Source organism: Equus caballus, chromosome 2 (assembly GCF_041296265.1).
Source record: "Equus caballus isolate H_3958 breed thoroughbred chromosome 2, TB-T2T, whole genome shotgun sequence".
Classification (NCBI taxonomy): Eukaryota; Metazoa; Chordata; class Mammalia; order Perissodactyla; family Equidae; genus Equus; species Equus caballus.
Genome location: NC_091685.1, coordinates 36,633,686 through 36,660,742, shown reverse-complemented (window position 1 = coordinate 36,660,742; position 27,057 = coordinate 36,633,686). Strand labels below are relative to the sequence as shown.

General features: G+C 60.5%; 2 protein-coding genes across 16 annotated transcripts in view; one reads left to right on the top strand and one right to left on the bottom strand.

Annotated features, from left to right (window-relative positions):
- The window catches only part of CROCC (ciliary rootlet coiled-coil, rootletin), a 52,440-nt gene extending 35,727 nt beyond the window's left edge, over nt 1–16,713 (top strand). For 4 of the 7 annotated variants that reach the window (XM_070260865.1, XM_070260863.1, XM_070260864.1 and 1 more), the window contains 16 exons: nt 493–627; nt 976–1,119; nt 1,537–1,775; nt 2,251–2,410; nt 4,643–4,810; nt 5,978–6,350; nt 9,742–9,911; nt 10,016–10,136; nt 10,441–10,604; nt 11,995–12,210; nt 12,893–13,117; nt 13,532–13,681; nt 14,037–14,237; nt 14,422–14,733; nt 15,275–15,454; nt 16,143–16,713. In XM_070260865.1, coding sequence (XP_070116966.1) covers nt 493–627; nt 976–1,119; nt 1,537–1,775; nt 2,251–2,410; nt 4,643–4,810; nt 5,978–6,350; nt 9,742–9,911; nt 10,016–10,136; nt 10,441–10,604; nt 11,995–12,210; nt 12,893–13,117; nt 13,532–13,681; nt 14,037–14,237; nt 14,422–14,733; nt 15,275–15,454; nt 16,143–16,229 — 3,045 coding nt within the window. In that variant the 3' untranslated portion in view covers nt 16,230–16,713. The remainder of the gene's footprint in view (nt 1–492; nt 628–975; nt 1,120–1,536; nt 1,776–2,250; nt 2,411–4,642; nt 4,811–5,977; nt 6,351–9,741; nt 9,912–10,015; nt 10,137–10,440; nt 10,605–11,994; nt 12,211–12,892; nt 13,118–13,531; nt 13,682–14,036; nt 14,238–14,421; nt 14,734–15,274; nt 15,455–16,142) is intronic. The other 3 variants (XM_070260867.1, XM_023635656.2, XM_070260866.1) reach the window with 3 other exon arrangements.
- Nucleotides 16,714–17,919: 1,206 nt separating this feature from the next.
- MFAP2 (microfibril associated protein 2) lies at nt 17,920–25,226 on the bottom strand. 9 transcript variants are annotated; one of them, XM_023635670.2, is made up of 9 exons: nt 25,105–25,226; nt 21,830–21,907; nt 20,463–20,552; nt 20,226–20,252; nt 20,059–20,145; nt 19,897–19,941; nt 19,014–19,101; nt 18,669–18,742; nt 17,920–18,430 (listed from the first exon to the last, which is right to left on the bottom strand). In XM_023635670.2, exons 2-9 carry the CDS (start codon nt 21,864–21,866, stop codon nt 18,327–18,329), a joined length of 552 nt encoding a protein of 183 aa, XP_023491438.1. In that variant the 5' UTR covers nt 21,867–21,907; nt 25,105–25,226; the 3' UTR covers nt 17,920–18,326. The 9 variants fall into 9 exon arrangements, with proteins under 9 accessions (XP_023491438.1, XP_023491441.1, XP_023491439.1 ...); XM_023635673.2 differs by having other exon boundaries at nt 20,463–20,549; nt 25,105–25,217; XM_023635671.2 differs by having other exon boundaries at nt 25,015–25,192.
- Between the last annotated feature and the right edge of the window lie 1,831 nt (nt 25,227–27,057).

Here is a 27,057-nt window from a genome sequence, read left to right as displayed (position 1 = left end):
CCCCAGGCTGGGCACGGCAGCCCCACGCCTGTCTCCTGAGCCGCCCCCGCGCTGCCCACGTGTGTCAGCTGACCCACCTCCAAAAGAACTAACTCCTGACTTTCCCATAACGTAGTGGAAACAGGGCAGCCTGCGCCCATCGCTTCTCCTCGCCCGCTGTGTCACCCTGGGCGAGTCCCTTTACCTCTTTGAGGCTCAGTGTCGTCATCTGTAAGATGGGAGTAGCGAGGGGTCCTGCTTCAGGACTGCTGCAGCAGGTCGGGGAGATCGCTAAGTTGTGTTCTGGTCCAGAGGCGCTGTGACTGCGGTGGTGCCCTGTTCTGAGGCCACAGAGGGGTGAGGCCGAACCTCTGCCCCCGGTCCACCTGTGGTGACCCAGTCGAGGCACCAAGCCCCCATGGACGTGTTTCCCAGGACAGGGTAGGGGAAGGCCTGAGCATGCCCCCAAGACCAACCGAGCCCCCAAGCCCTTTGCTCCCTGCCTCTGCCCAGGCCCTGTCCCTGAAGGAGTCTGAGAAGACAGCGCTGTCAGAGAAGTTGATGGGTACCCAGCACAGCCTGGCCGCTGTCTCCCTGGAGATGGAGCGGCAGAAGCGAGATGCTCAGAGCCGGCAGGAGCAAGACCGGGTAGGACAGGCCGGGCAAGTGGGCCTCTGTCTGAGCCGGGAGGCACAAGCCTGCCTGGAGGAGCCCTCGTCTGAGGGGGAGGCATGGGTCTGCCCTGGGGAAGCCTCCAGGCTAGGGGGGGTCCCCATCTGAGGGAGGGGGAACACCTCTGCCCCGGTGCATCCTCTAGTCTAAGGGAGACCAGCCACGTGGTCAGCACTCATTAGGCCTCGAGGGATCAACCGAGGGTCTGGCAGGCCAGCCTGGGTGGCTGGGTTTGGGGCTGAAAGTGGGCAGTTCAGCTAGCCCAGTTGGGAGTGGCAGGGGGAGGGGGTACCGCAGGACCCTCTGAGGAGCCCTGTGTCCTAGAGCACCGTGAATGCCCTGACATCCGAGCTGCGGGACCTGCGGGCCCAGCTGGAGGAGGCCACCGCGGCCCACGCCCAGGAGGTGAAGAGGCTGCGAGAGCAGGCCCGCGACGTGGGCCGGCAGCGAGACTCCTGCCTGCGTGAGGTGAGCGTCCGCCCCGACCCTCTCCCTAGCGCGCACCCTGAGTGCCTCGAAGAGGGTCAGATTTCTCCCTGCATTTGAGGATAAATGAATGGCCAACTTGGAAAGGAGGCAGCAAGCATTTATTAAGTAGCTATTGTGTACATGTGGGACTCGGGGTGCTCAAGGAGGAGCTGGAGGGGTCCCTGCCCTCTTGATGTCATTCCAAGGACAATCCTGATTGATGGTCATTTCAGACCAAAATCCTGCCAATTCCAGCATGTGTTGCCCCAAATCCTAACTCCCATCTGCGATCTGAGTCACTGCAGAGGGACAGGGCGGGCGCCCCATGGCCAGGGATCCAGGTACGGGCCGGGTTCCGCCAAGGCCCGGCTTGGGTGGGGCCCAACCCTGTCCTGTGGGCACGCACTGACCTCACAGGCAGAAGAGCTTCGGACTCAGCTGCGCCTGCTGGAGGACGCCCGCGAGGGCCTGCGGCGGGAGCTGCTGGAGGCCCAGCGCAGGGTCCGCGAGGGCCAGGATGGGCGCGAGGCCCAGCGCCAGGAGGCGGGTGAGCTGCGGCGCAGCCTGAGCGAGGGTGCCAAGGAGCTCGAGGCCCTGCGGCGGTCCAACGAGGAGCTACGGGCCGCAGTGAAGAAGGCTGAGAGCGAGCGCGTCAGGTGGGGTGATGCGGGGGCACCAGCCCCAAGTCCTTCACCGAGTTCCATCCTTCGCCCTGAATCTTGTCCCTGGAACCTAATTTCACCCCCAAGGTCCTGGGGAAATCGCAGAGCTGGGGAGTCTCTGCCCTCGAACCACAGCCCAGCACTTGGGTTGCTTTAGGTGATTTTCCTGCCTGAGGGGAGGGGAGAGAGGGACCCAGAGTTGGGTCCGGACTCTGACTTGAGTTGCTGTCATCACCCTGGAGGCCAGAGCTTGCCTCCCACCAGGAGTCACTGGTCCGCCTCTCGCAGCCCCAGCCGAGGGCTCAGCTGAGGACGGGGCCACATGGGCCCGCGGCACTTGGCATCTCCAGGCCGTGAGCCAGCAAGCCTCATTCCAGGAATTCAGGAAGGGACTTCTGTGCAGAGTCGCACACTATACTCTTCCCCGGGCCTGGGGCTGCCTCTGACCTCTGCCCTCTGCCCCCTCCAGCCTGAAGCTTGCCAACGAGGACAAGGAGCAGAAGCTGGCGCTCCTCGAGGAGGCCCGGGCGGCCGTGGGCAAGGAGGCCGGGGAGCTGCGGGCTGGGCTGCAGGAGGTGGAGCGCTCGCGGCTGGAGGCACGCAGGGAACTGCAGGAGCTGCGGCGGCAGGTACCCCCACGCGCCACCCTCCCTGGGCGCCTGCTGTGTGCACCCGGGCCAGCGCCTCTGTCTGGAGCCACGGTCCCTCGATGTAAGACCAAGGGCTTGAGCTGTTAGGCGCCTTCTTACCTAACCTTGCTATTGATGGCCTGGCTTTGAGGAGTCCTGGAACCCCCGAAACCGGGTGCAAGAATGCGTATGTGTGCGTGTGTGCGTTTACATCTGTGTACGTACTCGTTCACATTTCGCCAAGGAGAGGGTCCGGAGGTCTTGTCCAGTTCTCAAAGGAATCTGTGGACAACGCGAGGTGCAGATCCCATATATTAGGTCAGGAGCCGGCACACTTTTTTTGAAAAGCTCCCAACAGTAAATTTGTCCAGCTCATGGACCATCCAGTCTCAGTCGCCACTTCTCACGTCTGCCATCGGGATGGGGACGAGTCCTAGACAGTCTGGACTGCAGTGGCGTGTGTTCCCTGAAAACTTTGTGTATGGACATTATTTGAATTTTATATAATTTCATGTGTCCAAAATAGTGTTCTTCTTTCCTCTTTTTTTTTAATTAATTAAATTTTTTTTTTTTTGAGGAAGATTAGCCCTGAGCTAACCACCACCAATCCTCCTCTTTTTGCTGAGGAAGCCTGGCCCTGAGCTAACATCCGTGCCCATCTTCCTCTACTTTATATGTGGGACGCCTGCCACAGCATGGCTTGCCAAGCGGTGCCATGTCTGCAGCCAGCGAACCCCGGGCCGCCGAAGCGGAATGTGTGCACTTAACTGCTGCGCCACCGGGCTGGCCCCAGTGTTCTTTTGATTTTCTTTGAACCACTTGAAAATGAACCAGTTTCAACTCTTTATAAATGTGAAAACCATCCTCCGCTCAAGGCCTCGCAGAAGCAGGTGACGAGTGGGATTTGCCCGGTGGTTCGCTGACCCCTGAGCTAGGTGCTCTCCAAGTTCATCAACAACAGCAAGCATTTAACGAGCGCCTGCTGTATACTGCACACTGCCCTGGATGTGTGCGCTCAGCCTTTCCCACTAGAAGACCCGCAGGATGGGAAGCCGCCCCGTTTGGAGCCTGCGCTCTGCTTTACCCAGAGACCTCACAACCTGAGGAACGGATCCTCACATCTCCCACCACGGCCCCTCCAGCCCAGCCCTGTCCTGTGGCCTGAAGTCCTGGGAAACCACAGGATCCCTGCAAGGAGCTCACACTTGTGTGCCAGGCTCTTGCTCGGGGCTTTTCAGGCAGCAGCATGATCTCATGTGCCCCTCGCTATGGCTGTGGGGTGCGTTGGCCTGACCCCCCCCTCCCCCCGGCTCCTATGGGGAAAGAGAGGCTTGGAATACATCTTTACTTTTGACTTGTCTGGGGTCAAATCCCAGTCTGCTGCTTGTGGGCTGTGTGACTTTGGGCAAGTCACTTCACCTCTCTGAGCTCCAGTTTTCTCTTCTGTTAAACAGGGATAATGCTAGTACCTACCCTGTATAGAGGTGTGTGAAGATTAATGAGTTAATATATGTGACTGAAGTGCTTAGAACCGGGCTGGGTGCATGGGAAACACTCCATAAAAGGTAGGCATCAGGGGCCAGCCCGATGGCTCAGTGGTTAAGTTTGCGCACTCCACTTTGGCTGCCCAGGTTTGCTGGTTCGGATCCCAGGGGCAGACCTATGCACCACTTGTCAAGCCCATGCTGTGGCAGGTGTCCCACATATAAAGTGGAGGAAGATGGGCACGGATGTTAGCTCAGGACCAGCCTTCCTCAGCAAAAAAGAGGAGGATTGGTGGATATGAGCTCAGGGCTAATCTTTCTCATCAAAAAAAAAAAAAAAAAAAAGGTAGGCATCATTGTAGAGGTGAAAGGTGACCCAGGGAGCTGTGGTTGCTGCCCTGCAGAACTCCTTGGGCTTCAACACTCCTTCCCCCGGCTCCCCGTCGTAGGTAGTGGGAATTAGGTGGTAAACTGAGGTCATTGGTGCCCAGGTACCTGGCATGGCTTGAACTGGGTGGAGTTATCTGGGGCTGGCTCCCAGGGGATTTGAGGTGGCGTTTGATGTATGCGTCTCTAGAGCAGGGGGTCCTGAGTGCCCCTGTGCCAGGCCTGGGTTGGGCGGGGTATCTGGGCAGAGCTGGACAGGCTGCTGTCGGAGCCTGCAGGCACTCACCAACACCCTGGGCTATGGGGGCTGTGGGTGCTGAGAATGGTCCTAGGTCCTACCTCTGTCTGCCCTCTCTCCCAGATGAAGATGCTGGATAGTGAGAATGCCAGGCTGGGCCGGGAGCTGGCGGAGCTACAGGGTCGCCTGGTGCTGGGCGAGCGGGCAGAGAAGGAGGGCCGACGGGAGGCCCTGGGCCTCCGACAGAAGCTGCTGAAGGGCGAGGCCAGCCTGGAGGCCGTGCGGCAGGAGGTAACTAGTGGGTGGGTGGGCTGCCTGGAGTGGAAGGGTCCCAGGAGGCAGTCAGGCTGCCCTGTGCCTTCTCCAGCGGGACCAGGTCGGGAGTCCACTGCTGGAGTCATTCTGAGAGACCCCTCCCTAGGACTTGTCCCTGTCCCTGACTCCTTGAGATTCTTCCGCAGGTATAATAGTAAAAACAACAACTGCACGAACTGGGCAGCAGGGGGGAGCTCTGTAGACGTAATCTCGTTTGGTTCTCCTGCAGCCTCATGAGCTACCCAGTTAGCCCCATTTTCCAGAGACGACCAGACGCTCATGCTCAGAGAGGTCAAGGGATCTACCCAGGGTCACACAGACACCGAGGTCTGTCAGACTCCAAAGCCTGCATTCTTCCCAGTCTGCCTTTTCTGGCTGTTTCACTGCAGTGAATCTACTGGGTGACCTTGAGTAAGTCACTTACCCTCTCTGTGCTTCAGAGCACTTATGCAATAGGAGCTAGCACAGCGAGGGGTGTACACAGGCCTCTGGCATAGGCCTTGGCATCCAGGTGGTGCTCCGTAGATGGTTTCCAGTGAAACTGATAACCGTGAGAGGCTGACTCATTCTCTAAACCAGAGGGACGTGTGTGCGTGAGATCGTGCGCTCCATCAGGAAGTCCTTTAGTATGTGCCCCCATTGTGTGATTTACTGATAAATTGTGTGTCCTGAGAGGCAGCGTGGCCTAGTGGTTAAGAGAACAGCCTGTGGAATCAGAGTGCCTGGCTTTGAATCTTAGCTCTCAGCTCACTAGCTGTGTGGCCTTGGGCAAGTTATGTAAATACTCTGTGCCTCGGTTGCCTCGTTTGTAAAGCAGAGATGATTCATAGTGGTACTTAGAGCTGATTTTTGGAGAAGTTAACTTAGTGCCTGGCACTGGTAAGTCCTATCTATGTAAGTGTTAGCTGTTTATTACTCATAAACTGTGTACATTACAGGGCATATACACAAAAGGGAGAGAGAAACAAATTCTAAAGGTTTCCTCCCACACCCCGTGGACGTTCCTCTCCTGCTTGGGTGGAGACCACTAAAGGAACACACCACTTTTGGGCGGGTGGGCTCCAGGCTGGGCCTGGGAGGTGGGGCGTCGGGTTAGGGGGCGGCCCCGCTGACCTCCACCTCCCGGCTTCGTCCCCACCCCAGGTCCTGGGAGCCCAGCGGAAGCTGCAGGAGCAAGAGGGCGAGTTCCGGGCCCGCGAGCGAAGCCTGCTGGGCTCCCTGGAGGAGGCGCGCGGCGCCGAGAAGCAGCAGCTGGACCACGCCCGCGGGCTGGAGCTGAAGCTGGAGGCGGCGCGGGCCGAGGCCGCGGAGCTGGGGCTGCGGCTGAGCGCGGCCGAGGGCCGAGCGCAAGGGCTGGAGGCCGAGCTGGCCCGCGTGGAGGCGCAGCGGCGCGCGGCCGAGGCCCAGCTGGGCGGCCTGCGCTCGGCCCTGCGCCGGGGCCTGGGCCTCGGCCGCGCGCCCAGCCCCGCCCCGCGGCCCGCGCCCGGCTCCCCGGCCCGCAGCGTGCCCGCCGGAGGTGAGCGCAGCGCCGAGGCCCCGCCCCTCCTTGGATGACCGGCTTCGAACCACGCCCCCTCGGCGAGTCCCCGCCCCCTGGGCCACGTCCGCACGTGCTGGCCACGCCTCCTGGACCGGTCTTGCCCCGCCCCCTCACCGAGGCTCCTCCCTTTGGCTGATCCGTGCGCTCCCTAGATCGCTTCTTTGAAAAGGGGTGAAGGGGGTCGCTTCCTAATGCCCTTAGCTCCTCCGAGTCTTTGAGTCTCCGTCCTCTTTAAAAGGCCCCTGTCCTCTCTCCATCAGCACCCCATCCTCTTCATCCCAGGCCTGTGACCCTGGTATCTCCCCAGACATACACACCCAGCCAGCCCCCCCTTTCCAGGACCTCCTTCAGGAGAGATGCTCCCAGCCCACCTGCTCCCAAGGCCCAGTGGATGACGCTGGGAAAGTCAGCGCTGTGCTTCAGGGGGTGCCACGGGCTTTTAAGGGGCATCCTCTTGTCTCCGCCTGGCCGCGGTCTCCTCTTGATTCCTAGGGGCTAGACTAGAGCCTGTGGGATCTTAGAGCTGTGGGAAATTCGCTAGGGGATACCGAGTCACTGCCTCTTCAAATCCACAGATTTAGCCCCAGGATCTCATTCGCTCGTTCAGTAACTCAGTATTTATTAAGCACCTCCTATATGCCCCAAACAGTTTAAGCACTGGGGATGGAGCAGTAAACAAAAGTCAGGGGTATATGCTCTTGTATAGCTTATAGTCTGGGCAGGGAGCAGACAGTGTGTATAGCAATGAAATATAGAACGTGCTGGGTGGAAGTAAGTGCTGGTGGATAAGTAAGGACAAATAAGTCAAGGGACATCTCTGGTGGGTATGTAAAATGGTGCAGCCGCTGTGGAAAATAGTTTGGTGGTTCCTCAAAAAGCTAAAGTTAGAATTACCATATGAGCCAACAATTCCACCCCTAGGTATATACCCAAAAGAATTGAAAAGAGGACTCAAATATTAGTACACGCATGTTCACAGCAGCGTTGTTCACAACAGCCAGAAGGTGGAAGCAGCCTGGATGCCCACGGACAGATAATGGATAAACAAAATGTGGGGCATCCACACAATGGAATATTATTCAGCCCTAAAAAGGAATGACATTCTGGTACAGGCTACACCATGAACTTTGACGACATTCTGCTAAGTGAAATAAGTCAGTCACAAAAGGACACATGTACTATGATTCCACTTGTATGAAGTATGGAGAATAGGCAAATTCGTAGAGACGGAAAGAGATTATAGAGGTTACCAGGGGCTGTGGGGAGGGGAGAGTTGGGAGTTATTGCATAATTTAAGGTTACAGAGTTTCCTTTTGGGATTGTGTTAGTCCCCTAGGGCTGCCCTGACAGGTACCACAGACTGAGTGATAGAAAGAACAGAAACTTAGGTCTCCCATTCCGGAGGCCAGAAGACCGAGGAAAGGTGTCGGTAGGGCCAGGCTCCATCTGAAGGTGCTGGGAGGAGTGTGTTCCAGCCTCTCTCCCAGTGTCTGGTGCTTCCTTGGCTTGTGGCAGCATCACTCCATCTTCGCATGGGGTTCTCCTTGAGTGTGGGTCCAAATTTCCCCTTTTTATAAGGATGTCAATCACATTGGATTAGGGCCCACCCTCCTCCAGTATGAGCTCATCTTAACTAATGACATCTGCGAGGACCCTATTTCCAAATAAGGTCATGTTCTGAGGTGCCTGCTGTTAGGACTTCTATGTATGAATTTTTTTTCTGAGGAAGATTAACTCTAAGCTAATATCCGCTGCTGATCTTCCTCTTTTTGCTGAGGAAGATTGGCCCTGAGCTAACATCTGTGCCCATCTTCCTCTATTTTGTATGTGGGACACTGCCACAGCATGGCTTGATAAGTGGTGTGTAGGTCTGTGCCTGGGATCCAAACCAGTGAACCCTGGTCCGCCGAAGTGGAGAGCGTGAACTTAACCGCTATGCCACCAGGCAGGCCCCATACATATGAACTTTGAGGAGACACAATTCAACCCATGATAGCAGTGATGGAAGAGATTTGGAAACAGATAGTGGTGACATTTGCATAACAGTGTGACTATAATTAATGCCACTAACTTGTACAGTTAAAGGTGGTGAGAAAGACATATTTTATGTTGTATATATTTTATCATCATATATTTTTTAAAGATAAGGCAAGGGCGGGGGCTGGGGTGTTTGTGTGGAGACAGAGAGCCTCACCGAGCAGGTGGGGGGTAATGGAGGAGAGGCTGAGGACCGTGGAAAGGTGGAGGTGCCTGAGTGGAGGTACCTCTGTCCTGGGAGCAGCAAGGGCGACAGAGCAGCGGAGCGGAGCAAGCAGGGTGGAGAGGAGAGGAGGTGGGGACGTGGGACAGAAGACCTGCCCACGTAGTCCTTGCAGGCCACTACTCTGAGGGGATGGAGGCCCCGCGGGCGGTGGGTGGACGACCCGCTCTGGGTCCTGTGGGTGCTGGCGGAGCTTTTGGGCTGGCTCGGCAGAGGCAGGAGGATGCGCTCAGGCTGGGCCCCCTCCTGCAGTTCCGACCTTGACCTCCAGGTGGCGCCCTGTCTCTGTCCGCCCTGCCCCTTCCCCCATCTTCGTTGCCCATCATCTCCCAAGCAGGGTTCGAAGTTGTCTGCTGGGACGTCGGGCTACCTGGGTTCAAATCCTGGCTCTGGATCTTCCCAGCTTTAGACCAAGCAAATCAGTTAACTGCTTTGAGCCTGTCCAGCCTGGGAAGGGGGCAGATTGGTCCTTAGCCCTCAGGGAATTGTGAGGATGAAGTGGGGTGATATATGGAGAGCATTGGCCCCGTGCCTGGCACATAGTAAGCACACAGGACAGGGGACGTTGAGGCGATGGAGTGTCCGCCCTTGGGCTGGGCCCTGGGGACGCAGCCTGCATGGCACTTGTGGTCTGGGCGGGGAGGCAGACATGGGCACCCCATGAGGGTGAGCTGAGCTCCCCCAACCCACTGTGGGGTCAGGGAGCCCTCTGAGGAGTGATCCTTTACATCTGGGCCTAAAGGAATGGGCCAAAGAACAGCCATCGGGAGAGAAGGGAACAGCATGTACGAAGGTCCTAGTGCTGGCAGAGGGAATGTTCCAGACCTTGGGAGCTGAGGGTGATGTGGAGTGGCGAGCTTGTAAAGGGTGAGAAGGTGATGCTGGGTGAGCAACAAGGCCTTTGAGTGATGGCAAGAAAGTTGGGCTTGATTCTGAGGGCCGTAGGGGGTCAAGCAAGAGGTTGAGAGGACCCCACTTGTGCTGTGGGAAGCTCATGTGGGCTGCTGGTTGTGGCAGGATGAGTGAGCTGTGTTAGGAGCCTGCGGGCGGCATCCAGGCAGGAGAGGCCAGAGGCTCCTGTATCCATGAGCACGTCTCCTCCTCTAGGAAGCGGGGAAGGGCTCAGAAGCCCGAGCCCCTTGGAACGCAGCCCTGGGGCCGAGCCACCATCCCCAGGACCTGCCACCTCACCGGCTTCACCAGACCTGGACCCAGAGGCAGTGCGAGGGGCCCTCCGGGAATTCCTGCAGGAGCTGCGGAGCGCCCAGAGAGAACGGGTAAGGCTGGGTGGGAGTGCTGGATAGGGAAGCGGTGGCCCAGGGCCCTGTGAGGGGCTGCAGGGTGTCAGGCATTTTCCCTCCCCCCCATGTCGGGACTGCAGGACGAGCTTCGAGTCCAGATGAGTGCCCTGAGTCGTCAGCTGGCTGAATTGGAGGCCCAGAGGGACAACGCCACCTCACGGGCAAGGCAGCTGCAGAAGGCTGTGGCCGAGAGTGAGGAAGGTGAGTCTGACCCCTGGGTCCTTGCTTTACTCTCTTGTGCTCTCAGCAGCTGAGGTGGGCGGCTATAGGATGGCCCTGAGCAGCTCCTGCATCCCTGCCCTGGCCACCGTGACCTGAGTTGGGGGCTGGCTCCCTTGGGGAGCCCTCCCTGGTCAGCCCCACCCCATGTCCAGACCTGCAGACCTGCAAGGGCTCAGAGAGGCAGGCCCTGTCAGGGGTGGAGGGCAGGCTGGGCAGTTTGCGGCGTGTTTCAGGTCTTGGGCTGTGCCTGGCCCGGCCTGATGGGGCTGGGTCGGGACCGCAGCCCGGCGCAGTGTGGATGGCCAGCTGAGCGGGGCCCAGGCAGAGTTGGCGCTGCAGGAGGAGAGCGTGCGGCGCAGCGAGCGGGAGCGCCGGGCCGCACTGGACCAGGTGGCCACCCTGGAGAGGAGCCTGCAGGCCACCGAGAGTGAGCTCCGGGCCAGTCAGGTAGGCAGGAGCTGAGGGCCAGCAGGGGCGAGGGAAGAGTCTGTGTGCCTGAATGGAGGTCTGTGAGTCCTACTGTGTGCATCGCTGTTTCTGTCTGCCTGGGTTTCTCAGCACCCACAGAAGTGACCAGCCTGTGATGCTTTCTCCAAAAGCGTGTTCAGATTCCATCCTCTTGCTCCTCGTTGAGGTCACTAGGCTGTAGAAGAAAGAGCATGGGCTTGGGAGCCTGACAGACCTGGGTTCCAGTCCTGGTTCTGCTGCTTATCAGCCTGCCTGGTTCTCATCTTCCTCATCTGTTGAAAGGGAGGCCCGATAATTGTCTCCCAGGTGCACATATGCGCTTAATATGGAGGTGATGCTCTGGGACGTCTGTTTCCTTCGTCTCTGCAGAGCCACACGGTGGTATTCTGGGGTTTTGTTTCAGGGTCATCTGTGTGTGTGTGTCTGTCTGGGGCAGGAGGCGCAGGCTCTGGTGGTGACAGTCCAGGCTGCCGAAGCCTTAAGCCCTTCTCTGAGGTCCCCTCCCTCCCTCTCGCCTTCCCTCCCCTGACCCTCCATCACTGCCCCCACAGCCCATCCCCTGCCTCTGGCTCCAGGCCGAGCTTGAGCTGGATTGTTGTGTCTGCGGCTCCAGCTCTGGCCTTGAGCCCAGCCACAGGGGCCGCGGGAGGAGGCCAGGAACAAAGCTGGGCAGGAGCCAGAGCAGGGCTGCCGGGCCCAGACATGGCAGAGTTGGGGCTCTGAGCAGGCAGGCGAGGGGCCTGGTCCAGGGGGTGTTGTAAAAACGCCCGCTTGACCCGCCCTGTCTCCAGGAGGGTAGCAGGAGTGGAAGGACCCCAGTCTGTCTTCCTGTCCTCTCCCCACTCTCCAAGCCTCCTTCACTGTCTGACCCTGTGTGCGGGCCAGAGAAGCATCGTCCCCTAATGCCCTGTAGGGCTCAGGGCTCCTGCCCAACTCAGCTCAGGTCACACATGCAGCTTCTGGGCCTGCATCTGGAGTGACAGAGCAGAGGAAGCCCTGGAACCTGCATTTTTACAGCCCCCTCCCCTCCCCCGGGCTCTATGAACACCGGGTACCCCTGGACCAGTGCAGTCTCCCCACTGTACGGATGTGGAACAGGGCCAGGGAGCAGGATGGACGATCCTGGATCACACAGCCTGCTAGACTCAGTTAGAAGTGGAGAGTGCTCTGGCAGCCTCAGGCCACCCCATCCTGGGAACATGGGGAGACTGAGCCCCCAAGAGGGTCATGGCCGGCCCCAGGTCACACAGCGAGTGGTTGGACCAGCCACTTTGAGGCTGCCTCCCCACTTTCTCCTAAGAGTCCTGAGGGATGTGGGAGGTGTGGGGTGGGCTGGACAGCTGGGGCCTGAGCCCTCCCCCGTGCACAGGAGAAGGTCAGCAAGATGAAGGCCAACGAGGTGAAGCTGGAGAGCGACAAGCGGCGCCTGAAGGAGGTGCTGGACGCCTCCGAGAGCCGCACCGTCAAACTCGAGCTGCAGCGGCGCTCACTCGAGGGAGAGCTGCAGCGCAGCCGCCTGGGCCTGAGTGACCGTGAGGCCCAGGCCCAGGCCCTCCAGGACCGGGTGGACTCCCTGCAGAGACAGGTGAGTCCCCTCCCCCACTTGCAGGCTGCTCATCTTCACGCCTGGCACCAGGTGCTTTCTGGGGACTATGTAATCCTCCCAGCAACCCTGTGAAGCACGTATTTTCATCATCCCCATTTCATGGATGGACAGAAGGAGTTTCAGAGAGGTGATGTCATCACCCAAGATCACACAGCAAATAAGAGGCAGGGCCAAAATTGGAATTTAGGAATGTTTGACAACAGAATCTGCACTCATAGGAAGCATGTGGGACAAGTAAGAGACGTAGATTTCACTCTTTTCCCTTTTTGCCTTAGCTGCCAGGAAGCTCAGCTCTAACTGGAATGTTCAGTAACTCTGCTAGCCCTGCATGGTCACCCACCAAAGTCAAGAACACAGAAAATTTCAGGGTTATGGTGGTCATTCTTTCTCTATAGCAGGAAGGAGAGGGGAATAACAGGGAGGAGACCACGGGGTCTGAGACAACCAGGTTGCTGGCACTCCGGGTGGGGGTAGTTAATCAGCAGTGGGACGGGGCCTAGGTTGCAGTAGGCTGAGCCATTGGGAGCACATGGGAACAATGAGTATCGTAATGAAGGCCTAGAGAGATGTGGGGGGCTTGGCTTGGCTTGGCCCGGCCCTCCCTGCTGAAGGCCACAGCGAGAGCAGAGCCACTTGACCATCCTGTCTGTCCTCCCGCCAGGTGGCAGACAGTGAGGTGAAGGCAGGGACTCTGCAGCTGACAGTGGATCGGCTGAACGGGGCCCTGGCCAAGGTGGAGGAGAGTGAGGGGGCCCTGCGGGACAAGGTGCAGGGCCTGACAGAGGCGCTGGCCCAGAACAGCGCCAGCCTCGCCAGCGCCCAAGACAAGAACCTGCACCTGCAGAAGGCCCTGACCGCCTGCGAACATGACCGCCAAGTGCTCCAGGTATGGGGCCTCCAGGCTCTGCTGGAGGTGGACCCGGGGAGAGAGCCAATAAGGGCAGCCTTGGAGGGGCCCCGGTAGAGAGCCAGCCAATGGGCAGTCATATGGGAACTCTAAGGAGCCAATCAGTGAGAGCCAGCTCTGAGGGAGGGGTGGGCCCCATAAGAGAACACGCCCATTAGTACAGGCTTGGAGGGACCCAGGTGCAGGGTTAATGGGAGAGTTGGGGTCTGAGGGGTCCCCACCTGTGCTGGTCAGTGGCCAGGCTGTGGGCCAGGCCTGCTGTCTGGCTCACCCTCTGGGTGAGAGGACCACGTGTCTTATGGGCTGTGAACCTGGCCCAGAGATGCAGAGTAGAGGGGAGCCCTTTGCCTCAGGGCCCCCAGTGGCCTGGCACCATCAGCGCCTGTCCCCCAGGAACGGCTGGAGGCCGCTCGGCAGGCGTTATCCGAGGCGCGGAAGCAGAGCAGCTCCCTGGGCGAGCAGGTGCAGACGATGCGGGGCGAGCTGGCGGACGTGGAGCTGCAGCGGGCGGAGGCCGAGGGTCGGCTGCAGCAGCTACAGGAGGTGAGGGCAAGGGAGGGCCCCTTCCGTCCCCAGGACTCTGAGGCCCTCGGGATGGGGTGGGGACCTTCCCACTTGTCTGAACTTTATCCCAAACCAAAGCCCAGCCTCCCATGAGGAGGAACCCACAAGACCAGAAACGAAGCATGGTTCAGTCAGTCCATATCCCCATTGTACAGATTGAGAAACTGAGGCCCAGAGAGGAGAACTGGCTGGCCTCAGGTGACGGTTCCCTGATGTAGGCCTTATAATCGCCCTGCTGAGTGAGTGGGCACAGCAGGCTGGCATCACCATCCCCAGGCTTCAGATGCACACACTGAGCCCAGAGGGATGAGGGGCCTGCTGGTTTCTGTTACAGGTGCTGCGACAACGGGAAGAGGGAGAGGCCATGGCCCTGCACACGGTCCAGAAACTGCAGGATGAGCGGCGGCTGCTGCAGGAGCGCCTGGGCAGCCTGCAGCGAGCCCTGGCTCAGCTGGAGGCCGAGAAGCGGGAGGCGGAGCGGTCAGCCCTGCGGCTAGAGAAGGACCGAGTGGCCCTCAAAAAGACGTTGGACAAGGTGGGCTGTGCTCCCCTCACTTCCCCTGGGTCCCAGCCATGGTCGGTCCCGGCTACATGTCCCTAGGATCTGCGGGCCTCAGGTCCCACCTGACCCCTGGTCCTGCTGCCTCTAACCTAACACACCCCTCAGCACCCTTTCCCCTCCCCGGGCACCCTGATGCCCTCCCGCTCTCCCCTCCCAGGTGGAGCGGGAGAAGCTTCGCAACCACGAGGACACAGTGCGGCTGAGTGCGGAGAAGGGGCGCCTGGACCGCACCCTCACGGGGGCCGAGCTGCAGCTGGCTGAGGCTCAGAGGCAGATCCAGCTGCTGGAGGTCCAGCCCCTGCCCACCCAGCCCTGGACCCAGCCCCACCTTGAGTGCCAGGCGGTCCCAGGAGTTGCTGATGGCTCAGCCAACCCAGGGCCCTCATCCCCCTCAACCCACGAGCCCAGAGCCGGGTCCCAGAGGGAGAGGCCCTTCCTAAAGTGGCGAGAAAGGAGATGCTGCAGGCTGGTTAGCACGTGGGCTGTGTGTCCATGCATGTTGTGGGCACGTAGAGGTGTGAGTGTGTGTGGGAGTGTTGTGCATGTAGCGTGAATCTTGTGTTCAGATGTGATGAGTCTAAGTGTCAGGAATATGTTATATGTGTGTGTCTTTGTGTACAGACGTCTTCACGTATGTAGGGGTATGTAGGAGTATCAGGCTTTTGCACGTATGCTCGCAAACACAGGTGAGTATGAGATGCTCGCTTCTGTGCCTCTGTATGTGGCTAGAGACCTAGGTTTGAATGTGTCTGTGCGGGTCTGTGCCTGACTGAGTGGGAGTCACTAGGTACCCCGACCCAGGATTCGAAGACCAGGAGGGCCAGGGGCATGGGGGACAAATAAAGATCTCTTCTGCATCCCCGGCCTGCACTGGCTTTGCCCCAAGCGGCCTTCAGACTCCTACCCTTGGGAGGTGCCTGACACCTCCTCCAACACATGCATGCACGTACCGCCCCCCACCCCACACACACACACAGGGCCAGACCCCTGACTAGCGGCCCCTCCTGCAGGCCCAGGTAGTGACACTGGAGCAGGACCAGAGCCCAGCCCAGCTGGAGGCGGATGAGCAGCAACAGCTGGAGCTGCAGCAGGAAGTGGAGCGCCTGCGCAGTGCCCAGGTGCAGACGGAGCGCACGCTGGAGGCGCGGGAGCGGGCCCACCGGCAGAGGGTGCGTGGGCTGGAGGAGCAGGTACTCAGGCCTGGAGGAGGGGGCGAGGGCTGGTCATGATCTCTTGGGTAGAAGCAGTCAGTGGCACCCATAACTGAAGTGGTGCACTGGATCTATGCTGGTATCAGCTGTGGCTGCACATGGGCTCAAGTGATGTCACTGGAACCCTGTCTCTGCCCTCTGTGCTCCTCTGGCACTGTGCCCAGGCAGGCCCTCTCCCTGGGCAGCACAGGTGGCCTCAGCAGCTCCAGCCTCAGTTTATCCTCACAACCGGTGATCCCGGGGGGAGAAGGGGCCTTTTCCCAGAGAGCCACAGCAGAAATCCCAGGGATGATCCTCATTGGCCAGCTTAGATCAGAGGCCCCGTCCTGACCATCCCTGACTCAATCATTGTCTACAGGGCAAGGCTGCTCTGATAGGCCAGGCCTGGGTCACAGGTCCACCCTGGAGTCCGCTAGGGCCAGGCCTATCCAAGTGAGGAGAGTGGGGATGGGGTGAGCCTGGAAGCGATGCTGAGCGTCCAGAGGACACCTGACTGCTACATGGAGCAAAATGGGAAGGGAAGGAAATACTCTGGCTCTTAACAAGACCAGTTTCTCTCCTGAAACAGGCAGCAGTGGGTCCCTTCTAGGGTCCCAGCTGTGGTCGCCCCCTTTCTCTGAAGTTGGGCTGGGGGCCTGGGCTGGCCCTACCTCTCTTTCTTCTCCAGGTGTCCACACTGAAGGGGCAGTTGCAGCAAGAGCTTCGAAGGAGCTCAGCATCCTTCTCTCCACCCTCCGGCCCCTCAGAGAAGTGAGCCCCTTCCCAGCTGGCATCCTGGAAAGCAGGCCCCAGGGGACCTCCTCTCCAGCACAGTCCACCAAGAGCCTGGGCCCGGGGGGGACCTCCAGAGGTCGGCTCGGGGTGAGGAGGAACCGGGGCAGCAGTGCCGAGGGGCCAGGACTCCAGCGCCAGGCCAGACCCACCAGGGGCTTCCCCGCATCATCGGAGCCGCCCGCCATCTGTGGGCCCCACCTCGGTCCAGCTGCCCTCCCCCGGGATGAGCCGAAGCCAGGGGTCCGGGAGACCCCTTGTTTCTGGCCAGCCCTGGAGCTGGGGCTCGTGGGAAAGAGGAGGAGTCCCCAGGCCTAGGGCAGGGGTCAGAGACCCAGTCCTCCCCTGGCTTCCCAGAGATCTCTCCGCCTTAGTTCAGAGTCCCTGTATTTTTATACCTTTTTACAATGTTAACTGTTCAGAACTGTTGTGGTTTTTGTAACAAGAAGACGCATTTTCTAAAAACAGTTTGTACAGACGCGTCCCTTTACTATCAGTGCGCCTCTTCCCCCTGGGAGATGGGAGGGAGACAGGAGGGGCCTGGGGCAGAAGGGTGGGTCCCCTAGCGAGGGGTGCACAGGGCGCCTTTAGAGAGGCCTGGGGAACTTACCAGCCTCACCAGCTGTCGGGCTGGGAGGCTGCAGCGTCCTGCGCCACCCACCCTGCTTAACGGATGAGGCAGCCTGCACAGTCACTTCTTTCCAGCCAAAGCTTTCTGGCCCCTCCTTGGGACAGTGACCAGCCTTCCAGGCACTGTCGACAAGGGCAGGCCTGGGAGCGAACGTGGGGTCTTGCCCCAGCTCCGCTGAGCGAGCCTGGACAAAGCTGCTGGGCCTCCCAGAGCCTCGGTTTGCTCATCTGTAAAATGGGGACCTGCCTCACAGGGTCCTTATGACAAGTTCACATGGCAGGTGCTTGATCCGTGTTTCCAAGGAGAAATTCTGCTCACTCCAACGGAGTCAGGTCTGCCCCAGCTCTGCCCTCTCTAGCTGTGGACCCTTGGGTGGGTGACCTGGTGCCTCTGGGCTTAGTTTCCCTGCCTTTAAGATGGGGATAGTGACTGCACCCCCCCCCCCCCACACACACACATAGGCCTGTTTGGAGGGGTAAACAGGACTGTGCGCTGAGCCCTCACACACAGCCCATCCCCCCACGCTCAGGGGGAAGTGTTATAATGGCTCGCCCTGTTTCTGCCCTCTGAGCTGCACCAGCCCCCACCCCCAAAACAGCCCTTGCTCTCAGATCGCACCTACCCTGACCCCCTGCCTCATTCCTATATGCACCCCTGTGCGTCCACACAGGCTGCCTCCCATCTTGGCTTGCACCCCTCTCATGATGGGGGACTCCTACCCTCACCAAGCAGCCCTGACAACAGGAAAGCCATCTCCCTGAACCTTCTATTTCCCAGGCAACCCCCTGTGAGACACCACCCCCCCCCCCCCCCACACACACACCACACACACCCCGGGGCAGCTGCCATGGTCCACCTTTCTGGGCAGGTCAGAGCTGAAGCCGGTGGGGAAGGAGGCAGGGCCGGGACGGCAAAGGCGAGGCCACAGGTCCCCTGAACTGGCCCTTCCTCCCGAGGGGCCAGGCAGCCTGTCAGGACAGGTGGTGTTGGAGGCCCCTGGCCACCCTCTCTGTGCTCTTGACTAAGAAAGTGACTCTGAATCTTTTGTAAAAACTTGTTTTTAATTTTGTATAAAACAAAAGTGGTCTATGCCCGGGGGGCTGTAGGAAATCCAAGCAGACCAGCTGGGGTGAGGGGCATAGCCGACCTCGGGGACAGGGCAGGGACTGTCCTCAGAGGACTGAGAAGGCACGTCAGAGGCCCAGGTCCCACCGAGAGGCCTGGGATGCCCCCCACCCGGGGGCGAAGACTGGGCACTGGGGAGCCCCCATTGTGTCCCAGGGCTGGCCAGAGGCTGGGGGCAGGGCCTGAGACGACCCCCAGGGCCACAGTCCACTAACTTTTTACAGAATAAAAGGAATGTCGGGCTGGGGAGAAAAGCACCAGGTCAGGCAGGGCCGAGGGTCCTGGATCCGAGGGGGGCCCAGGGCTCGGGGTGCCAGCTTCACCCTAGCAGCCCCCACAGCTCCTAGCACAGGAGGCCGCCACAGATTGGCACAGGCCGCTGCTGGCCATCACGCCACATTTGGAGAACTTGTCCCGACACAGGTCAGCTGTTGTAGGGCCAGGAAGGAGCTGGGGTCAGGGTGGGGCTCGGTGATGGGAACTGCTACCCCCTCCCCACCCTGGTGACGGGGACGTTCTGAGGATGAAAAGCAGCTGGGAGGGGAGCTCGGATCCCTTGGGAGTGGCCCTGGCACCGAACACGTGTTCTAATAAATATCGGGGGGGGGTTGGAGGGATAAGGAGTGGACGGGGGGCAAGGGGGCATGGGGACGGAGGCCTTCCCACCTCGGAGGAGCTCCTCATGGGCACAGACTGTGCGCACACAGATCTCCTTGTTGACGACGTACACCCGGCGGAGGCTGAGGGGACAGCGCCAGGGGAGGTGTCAGCCCCACCCTTGCCCACAAGCCCCACTGGGAGAGCCTGGACAGGGCCTGGCATTGGAGCCCAGAGCCCTGACCCCCAGCCTGGCCATCACCAGAGTTGAGCTCAACTTCAGGATTCACTGTCTTTCCCCAGACTCCCACCTCGGCTGGCTGGAGCCGTTCCCACCCCCGACCCGGCTCCTGTGCCCCGCCCCCCACCCGCCCGGCCCCCACCCCCACCCCCACCCCCACCCCCCGCGCCCACCTGTAGAAGCAGACCTCGTTGAGACACTGTTTGCAAGGCTTGTGTATGGAGTAGAGGCGGGTGCACGGGTACTGCTCCTCGCGGCAGTCTGGTGACAGGTGGGATCAGTCCGGGGGGCTGCAGCTTGGGGCCACCTTGCCCACTGGAGACTGGCTCTCCGTTCCTAGGTAACCCTCTGGCCCAGCCCAGACACACACACATACACACAGTCCCCCCACATGCCCATCACACGCCACACAGCACTGCGGGACCTCCCGGGGCTGCCCGACTTTACACAATATATTTACACATACGAATTCACAACCACACTTAAAAGCATACAGTCAAACACACACAAGTTCAGATACAAATCCACGCACACGCACGCACAAGTCCACACCAACCTCACAGCAGGTCCGCACACCCTCACAGGGGCACACATGGACACACCGAGCTCAGGAGGTGAGCCAGGCTCCCTTCCACACAGTCTGCCTCTCAGGCTCCCGGCTGGGGCAGCACGGGCCCCGCTCAGCTGGCCTGGCTTCCTGTCCCCTCCTCGCCTCGCGTGCCATGAGCACCACCCAGTCCCACTGGCTGGCAGGAAGCCCCCAGCACGCTCCCTGCCCCTCCCCAGCGTCTGGGAGTAGAGGGCCCCTCCCGAGGCTGCAGCCAACTCAGCCTCCAGCCAGGCAGGAGGGCAGGGGAGGCTCCCCGAGCTGCCCAGGGGGCCCGGGAGTGGCCGGCCTAAAGCAGGGGCACGTCTGCAGGCCCCCTACCCCGCCACTTACCCCGGCAAGAGCAAGAGGCCTGGCCTTCTCTGGCCCACCAGCGCTGCACCCCACCCCACCCCACCCCAACTTCCGGGCTGTGCCTCAGTTTCTCCAGCTGTCAGGAAAGCTCTTACCAAGAGGCCCAGGCTCCGTGGGCTCCGTCTCTGCATTTCCTGGTTCTGGAGTTGGAGGAGGGGCGGGCAGAGGTCACTGAGAGGGGACCATTCAGGGCAGGGTGGGGTCACCTCTCCCAGCCCCCATACAGACCCCAGGGCTGACAGGAGCTGGTGGCCTACCTAAGGTGGGGGCTGGGATGACTTCCTGTTGGACTTGCTGCTGAGACTGGAACTGGAACTGCTCCTCGGGGGGCCGAGGAGTCACCTCTGCAACGGACGACAAGGGGTCTGCTGCCGCTCCCCGCCCCCAGCCGCCCACCCATCCTACCCTGCCCCTAGCCCTTTACCTTGATAATCATAGTAGTCCGGGTTGTCTGAAAGCAAAGATGAATGTGGAATGGGTGGGGATGAGGCTAGCCCCCAGCCCCAGGGGCAAAGGAGGTCCCAGCTGAGCCAGGGACCACCCCATGCAATTCCCATCGCTCTGCCCCACCTGGGCCCCGGCTGAGCCATGCACATCAGGGAGCCAGGCCTTGATGGTGTGGCAGGCCTGGGGGAGACCTGGGGGTGGGCTAGGCCCTTACCGATCTGGTCACTGTAGTGGGTGTACTGGACGTGGTCTGGGAACGGAGGCAGCGGGTCCAGGTCGTACTGGCCCTGAGCCAGCAGGCCTGCTATGGGGAGGCAGGGCTTGAGGGAGTGCCCCACAGAGAAGGCCAGCGGGGGCCCCGAGGCACTTCTCAGGAGGGCAGGTAGAGGTCCCAAAGACCCTAAGATGCTACAACCAGACTCTTAGGATCCAAACTCCTTCTTCGACCATAAAGGCCCTTATACTCCCTGGCCCTGTGTCACCTCTCTGACCTTATGTGCTCGTCTTCCTCATGCTGGCCTCCTAGCTATTCCTGGAGCTCAGTAAGCTCCAGCCTGCCCCAGGGCCTTTGCACTTGACCTTCTTTAGGCCTGTGATCCTGGTCAGCTCTCCTCCTTCAGGTCTCAATTGAAATTTCAGCTCTGCTCAGAGGCCCTCGCTGGCCCACCTCCCCTCTCCATCTCATCCTCCTCTGTTTGTTTTTTTTTTTTTTTTAAAGATTTTTTTTTTTCCTTTTTCTCCCCAAAGCCCCCCAGTACATAGTTGTATATTCTTCGTTGTGGGTCCTTCTAGTTGTGGCATGTGGGACACTGCCTCAGTGTGGTTTGATGAGCAGTGCCATGTCCGCGCCCAGGATTCGAACCAACGAAACACTGGGCCGCCTACAGCGGAGCGCGCGAACTTAACCACTCGGCCACGGGGCCAGCCCCTCTCCTGTTTGTTTCCATCACCCACAGCACTCAACATAATCGGACATTGATCACATCTGCTTGCTAATATTGGCCTCCCTTCCCTGGACTGGCAAGCACTACAGGGCAGGGATTTGTCTGCCTGGTTCATCGCCATGTCCCCAGGGCCTGGCCCAGTGCCTGGCACATAGCTGGAGCTCAAGAAATATCTGTTAAATGAATGAACGTTAGACTTGGCAGGGTTTTGTGATCCCCATTGATGACTGCTCATTTGACCAACAGAGAGACCCCTCCAAGGTCAAGATTGTATAGGATGGTTGGGGCTCAAATGGGTCTAGAACCCAGGCCCCCAGACTCCCTGCCTTGGGTGCCCCTCACTCCTGCACATCAGCTCCCAGGAGGGTCAGTAAGAGGAAAAGCATGGACTCCCGGGGCCTGGGCGTGTGCCCACTCTCCAGAATCCCGCCTGCCTGCTGTTGTGGAGGGCTGGGCTGAGGGTCTCAGACTTTGGGAGGGTGGCCAGTCCAGCCTGTGGTCCAGGAGGCAGGAGGCCCTGGGACCCTGGAAGCTGCGTTCTGGCCACAGGGCACGAGAAAGGCTCCCTGCCAGCTCCCTCCCCCCACAAAGCCCACGCCCACATAAGCAGAGCCCCCCAGCCCCGGGAGCCACTTACCAGGCAGGAATAGCAGGAAGAGGCAGGCAGCTCTCATGGCTACACAGTGAGGCGGGCTGGGCTGGCGTCAGAGGACAGCTGCAGGAAGAGGACAGGGCAAGCTACAGCGGGGCCCGCCGGCCCAGGACTGCAGAGGCCCTCTGCCCCCCGAATTCAGCCTGGGGAAGGAGGCACTCGGGACAGATGCCAGGCGTGTGGAGGGTGGGGAGTCTGATCGGGAAACTACTTTGAAGAATCATCTGTCTGATGGCCCACGAGGTGTTCAGGTCCCTAGGGACAAGGCCTCCAACCTGACTCTGGGGCTGACCTTGACAAACAGACAGACCCTACCCTGCCCTGCTCACTAAGGAGACATTTCTAATCCCCCACCTGCCCTGACCCTGCTCTCCTCGCCCACACCCAAGCCCACCCTCTGGCTCAGCACCTCCCCAGGTGTCTGATCATGCGAATACCTGACCCCAGGCCCATCCTGAGACCCTGGCCCTGCTCAGCCAACATCACGCCTGGACTCAGCAGTGTCTGCCAAACCCACCACCTGCTCCCAATTAGCCCCTGGGCCCTGAGCATTTTGCTCAGCAGGAAACCACATGCATGCGCGGCCCTAGGGGCCCCTAGGGCAGCCAGGCCTGGGCAGGGCTCCCACCCGCAGAAGATTCCTCTCCTGCCAGGCCGCCAGGCCTCCGGGCCTCCAAGACCTGGCTGTCTTCATCACAGACGCACGAGACTGAGACCTATTTGTCTGCGGCAGCAGGAAGCACTCAGGGTGGGGTCTGAGGAGGCTTTGCTGGATCCTAGAAAGGCAGGGCTGGAGGGGACCATGATGTCACCCAGCCCGGGGGTGCCGAATCCCCTGACATTGCGTGACAAATGATGTGTGCGTAATTTTGGGGGGAAAGGGCAGTGGCCCATAGCTTTCACCAGGCTCTTGAAGTTCAAGAACTCCTGGTCGAGTCCGGCCTCCAGATTCGGCCACACAGTGGACTTGGCAGAGTCCACGGGTCCCCAAGTCCAGTCCCAGCTCAGTGGAGGGCAGCCTCAAGACTGTCAGCTTTCTGCTGGGAGGCCTGGGAGAGAGTCCACGGGCTCGTCCGTCCAGGATGAGGGCCCCTTCCCCGCCACAGCAAAGGGAGTTTTTCCAGACAGCTAACTGGAAACCGAACTTGGCCATGTCTCTCCCGGGGCATCCAGGGAGAGGGGAAGAGAGGAACAGAAACATGGGCATCTCTCCCTCCTTCCTCTCATTCCGGAGACTTCTGTGACCCCCTGCCCATCTCATACACTCAACATCTCACTCCCTTCCTTAAGCCCTCACCGCAGCTGGGTGAGGAAGCCCAGGTGGGAGGTGGGGGGGTGGGACTCAGAGGCAGGGGACATCTGAATACCCCCGCATACCCATTCTGAAAACCCTTGGCCTCCTCATGGGGGCGGGGGTCGACTTAAAGACTTGGAGCTCCTTCCTTGTGACTCCCTGCAAGGCCTCCTTATCCCCTCCTTGTCCCCCAGGCTGGTGGTAGCCAGGCTAGTTGAATCTGTCGCCACTCAGGAGGAGGCCCTAAGTTGGGGCCTAAGGAGCCTTAAGGGCGCCGGGGGCGGACGGGGCCACTTCCGTCTGCCCCCCCAAGTCTCTCCTAGGCATCCCTCCTAGGCGTCTCAGCCCCCTGCATGGAGTCATTTCCTCTCCCAGAAGATCTGGCATCCAAGCCCAAGCTTATTGGGGGTAGGGGCCCCCAGCGCAAGAGGTGGGGGGCACAGAGGAGAGTCCTGGTGGGAGTAAAGGACCCCTCCCAGGGGACCACATCTCGGAGCACTTCTGGACTGGACTTTCTGGGCGTGGGGGAGGCCAGGACCTGCCTAGGAGGCTGCCCCGGCCCTGGCCCTTTCCACAGCCGCAGACCCCCGCCCCGCTACCTTCCTGGGGCCTGCTCGGAGCCCCCTGCCCCCACGCGCGCGGCTCTCTGAGACTCTGCCTGCTCAAGAGGCCGGCCTGGGGTCCGGCTGGAGGAAACCAGATGTTGCAGCCGCACAGCTGGGAACAATCAGCTACGGAAACTCGCTCGGCGCGCTCCCTCGCGCTCTCCCAGTCTCTGATCTCTCTTTGTCCCTCCAAGTCTCTGTCCCGGACGCTCCCGCTGGACGCCCCCGCCTCACCCGCCACATTCCAACCTCCCAGGGAGAACAAAAGCCGCCCCCATCCCCGACGCCCCCACCCCTGGCTCCCCCCAAACTCGGGGTCCCCTCCTTTCCCAACTCGCGCCCTCCCCTCAAAGCGACCCCAGACTTTCCAGTGCCCTCTCAGCATCTGCTCGGACGGCCCCGGGGTCAGGGTCCGGGTAGCCGCCCCCAAGATCCGGGACCCCCAGCACCTGGGGGCCCCCCGACGCCCCTGCCCACGCCCCGCGCCCCCCGAGCGCCCCCGCCGGGTCCAGCCGCCGGGCCCGCGCCTACCTGCCCGGGTCACTCCGCGCCGCTCCGAGTCCGCCCGCCGCAGCCGCCCCTCTGCCCGCTCCCAGCCCCCCTCCGGGCCCCCGACGGGCCGGCGCCCGCCCTCCAGCCCCGGCGCCGCTGGGTCCTAACGCGAGCGCCGCCGCGCCGCGCCCTCGGGGCTTCACGCTCGTCGGGGGAGGCCCTGCAGGGAGGAGGCGCCCGCCGGCCCGCGGTTCGGGGCGCTCCCTCCTCGTCTCCTCGGCACGCCCGGCGCGCGGTCGGCGAGGTGCGGGGGCGAGGGGGGCGTGCTACCCCGTATTAGAGAGAAGGAAACGAGGCTCAGGACGCGATTCACCCCGGCCGCTCAGCCAGAAGTCAGCCTTGCTCTCCCCTCTGGCTTCTCCCAGCTTCCAGGACCCCGTCCCCGCCCCGGGTTTCCTCCGGCCTCTCCGGCTGTGCCTTCTGGGTCTCCTTAGCCTGCTCTGGGCGGTGGAGGCTGCTTCCATCACCAGCATTTCTTTCGCCCACGGGCTGCAGGCTACTGGGCCTGGCCCCACCGGTGTCCCCAAGGCACATCAGATTCAACAAGGATCCAAATCCAAATTGACGACCTCCCGACCCGCCTCGGGGAGGGCCCCACCATCCTCCCCTGCCCTCAGCCCAGCACCCAGCCACTAATTGTGCCTCGCAGACATCTCTGGGTCTCTCCACTGCACCCCGCCCCCCTCCCCGCCGTGGTGTAAGCCGCCACCATCTCTTGCCTGGACTCCGTAATAATCTCCAATCTGCGCCTTCCCAAGCGGGCCCTGCCCTCCCCCCCACTTCAGCCTGGGGCCCCTTCCACTTCAAACCTTCCACTGGTTTCTTCGAGCACCTAAAATCAAGGCTAATCTCCCAGTGGCCTCCAAGAGCCCTTCCCTTCATCCTTCACCGTGGGCTGGCTCTGCTTCCAGCCACGTGGCCTTTTGGCAGTGTCTTATTAACCCCTTCCACTGCAACAAAGGCCACAGGGCCTTTGCTCAAGCTGTTTCTTCCTCCTGGAACACTGGTGGGGTCCACCTCCTTCAGGTTATAGATCAAACCCTTCCCTCCTCCGAGGAGCCTTTCCTTCCTCCCTGTTATAATCTTAAGCACCTTCTGCTCTGCTGCTCACGGCTGTCATGTTGTCCTGTGCCTGTGACCATTTGGATCCTGCCCCTGTCCCTGACGAGCCCATCAGCCACCTGAAGACAGGTATAAGGTCTGTTTTTGCTTATGCTTGGTTTTGGCTCCTTAGGCACAGTGCCAGGCTCAGAGCAGCTGTTGCGTAAACATTTGGGGAATGAATGAACGTACTCTCGATTCTCCTGGGAGAGACTGGCTGGGTGGCGGTGCAGGTCCCCGGCCTCTGGGGCAGTCCGTAGCCCTCCCTAGTCCCAGGAGTTTGATCCTGAGGCAGGGGGCTCAGGAGCAGGAGATGGCGATGCCTCTCAATTCAGGCCCTTGCCATCAGATCTCCTTGTCCCCAGTCATGCCCCCATGACTGTCCCTTAGACTCTGAATCCTATGAGACAGGGACTGAACGTGTCCCATGCATCATTTGTTCCCCAGTGCTGGCTTACTGAATGAATTACTCTCTGCCAGTGCCCCCTCCAGTATCTGTCGCACTGGGGCGGGGACTTGGGTTCCCGGGAGCACTGCAGGCCTTGTGGGCCAGCCCAGCCCTCTGTGCCCTCTCTTAGCCCCTCGCTGCTGCTAGACACAATCCCAGGAGGGTAGGAGAGGAAACTGCCCGGCGGAAATGCTGTCCCCTACACTTGACAAAGGGAGAAACTGAGGCTCTGACGCTGCCTACTCTAGTTCTGGCTCCCAGCCCCTCCCTGCTGTTTCTATCCACTGCCCCTAAGGACCCAAGCAGAGGGGGCAGCTCTTTGGGGAGGGGGCGGTGGGTGTGGGAGCTCTTCTTCCAATGTCCTTGGAGACTTGCTCCCTCCCTGCCCGCCTCTCGGGCCAGGTGATAAACCGCCCACAGGCAGAGGCCGCGTTTTTGTTCAGTGCTGTCACCTCTGTGCTGGCACATGACTGCTCGATAAACGCATGAACAACAAACAGGCGAAGGGCAGCAGAGTGACGTGAGCCCAGGCCTCTCCCTGTGTCCTCCGGCCCCCCCTGAGCCATTGCTGGTGATGACTCAGCGCCCAGAGCAGGAGGTCTGTGATGTGCCTGACATTACGAGTTACCTTTCCACACCCCACATCCCTTCGCCTGTTGATTCAACATTTAGGGGGCTCCTTCTAGGGCAGGCCTGGGGATGGCACCAGGGTTTCCAGTAATGAGCTTGGTGGGGGTTCTTGGAGGGCAGGAAACAGCCTTTCTTTCCGGGCTCCTCTGCCCAGCACAGATGGGCCAGATGGCCGAGTTGTCTTCAGTGGACCCAGGCCAGTGTCCCAGTGGCCGGGTGAGGTCAGAAGCACCCACCCTTCCCCGGGAGACAGTGCACGTGGTCCTGTCTGGGAGATGTGGGCTCAGGGCCTGGATTATCATCTGAGGGAGGAACTGGACCACAGACATGTCCCAGGATGTGGGGAGTCGGGGGAGGAGGGAAGGGAAGCGCCTCGGTTAAGGGGCTCCCGGGCAGTGGCACTCAGGGCCACTTGCGGAGCCAAGTGCATTCTCTTCCTGCCCCTGCAGGAGGGCAGAAGGTTGAGGGTGTGGCCCCTAAAGTCAAAGTGATCCGGGGGCCCGCCTCTGACTACGTGTGCAGTAGCGTCTAAGCCTCGGTTTCCTTATGCGTAAACTGGGGAGAGTTCTCTGCTGGTGTGGGC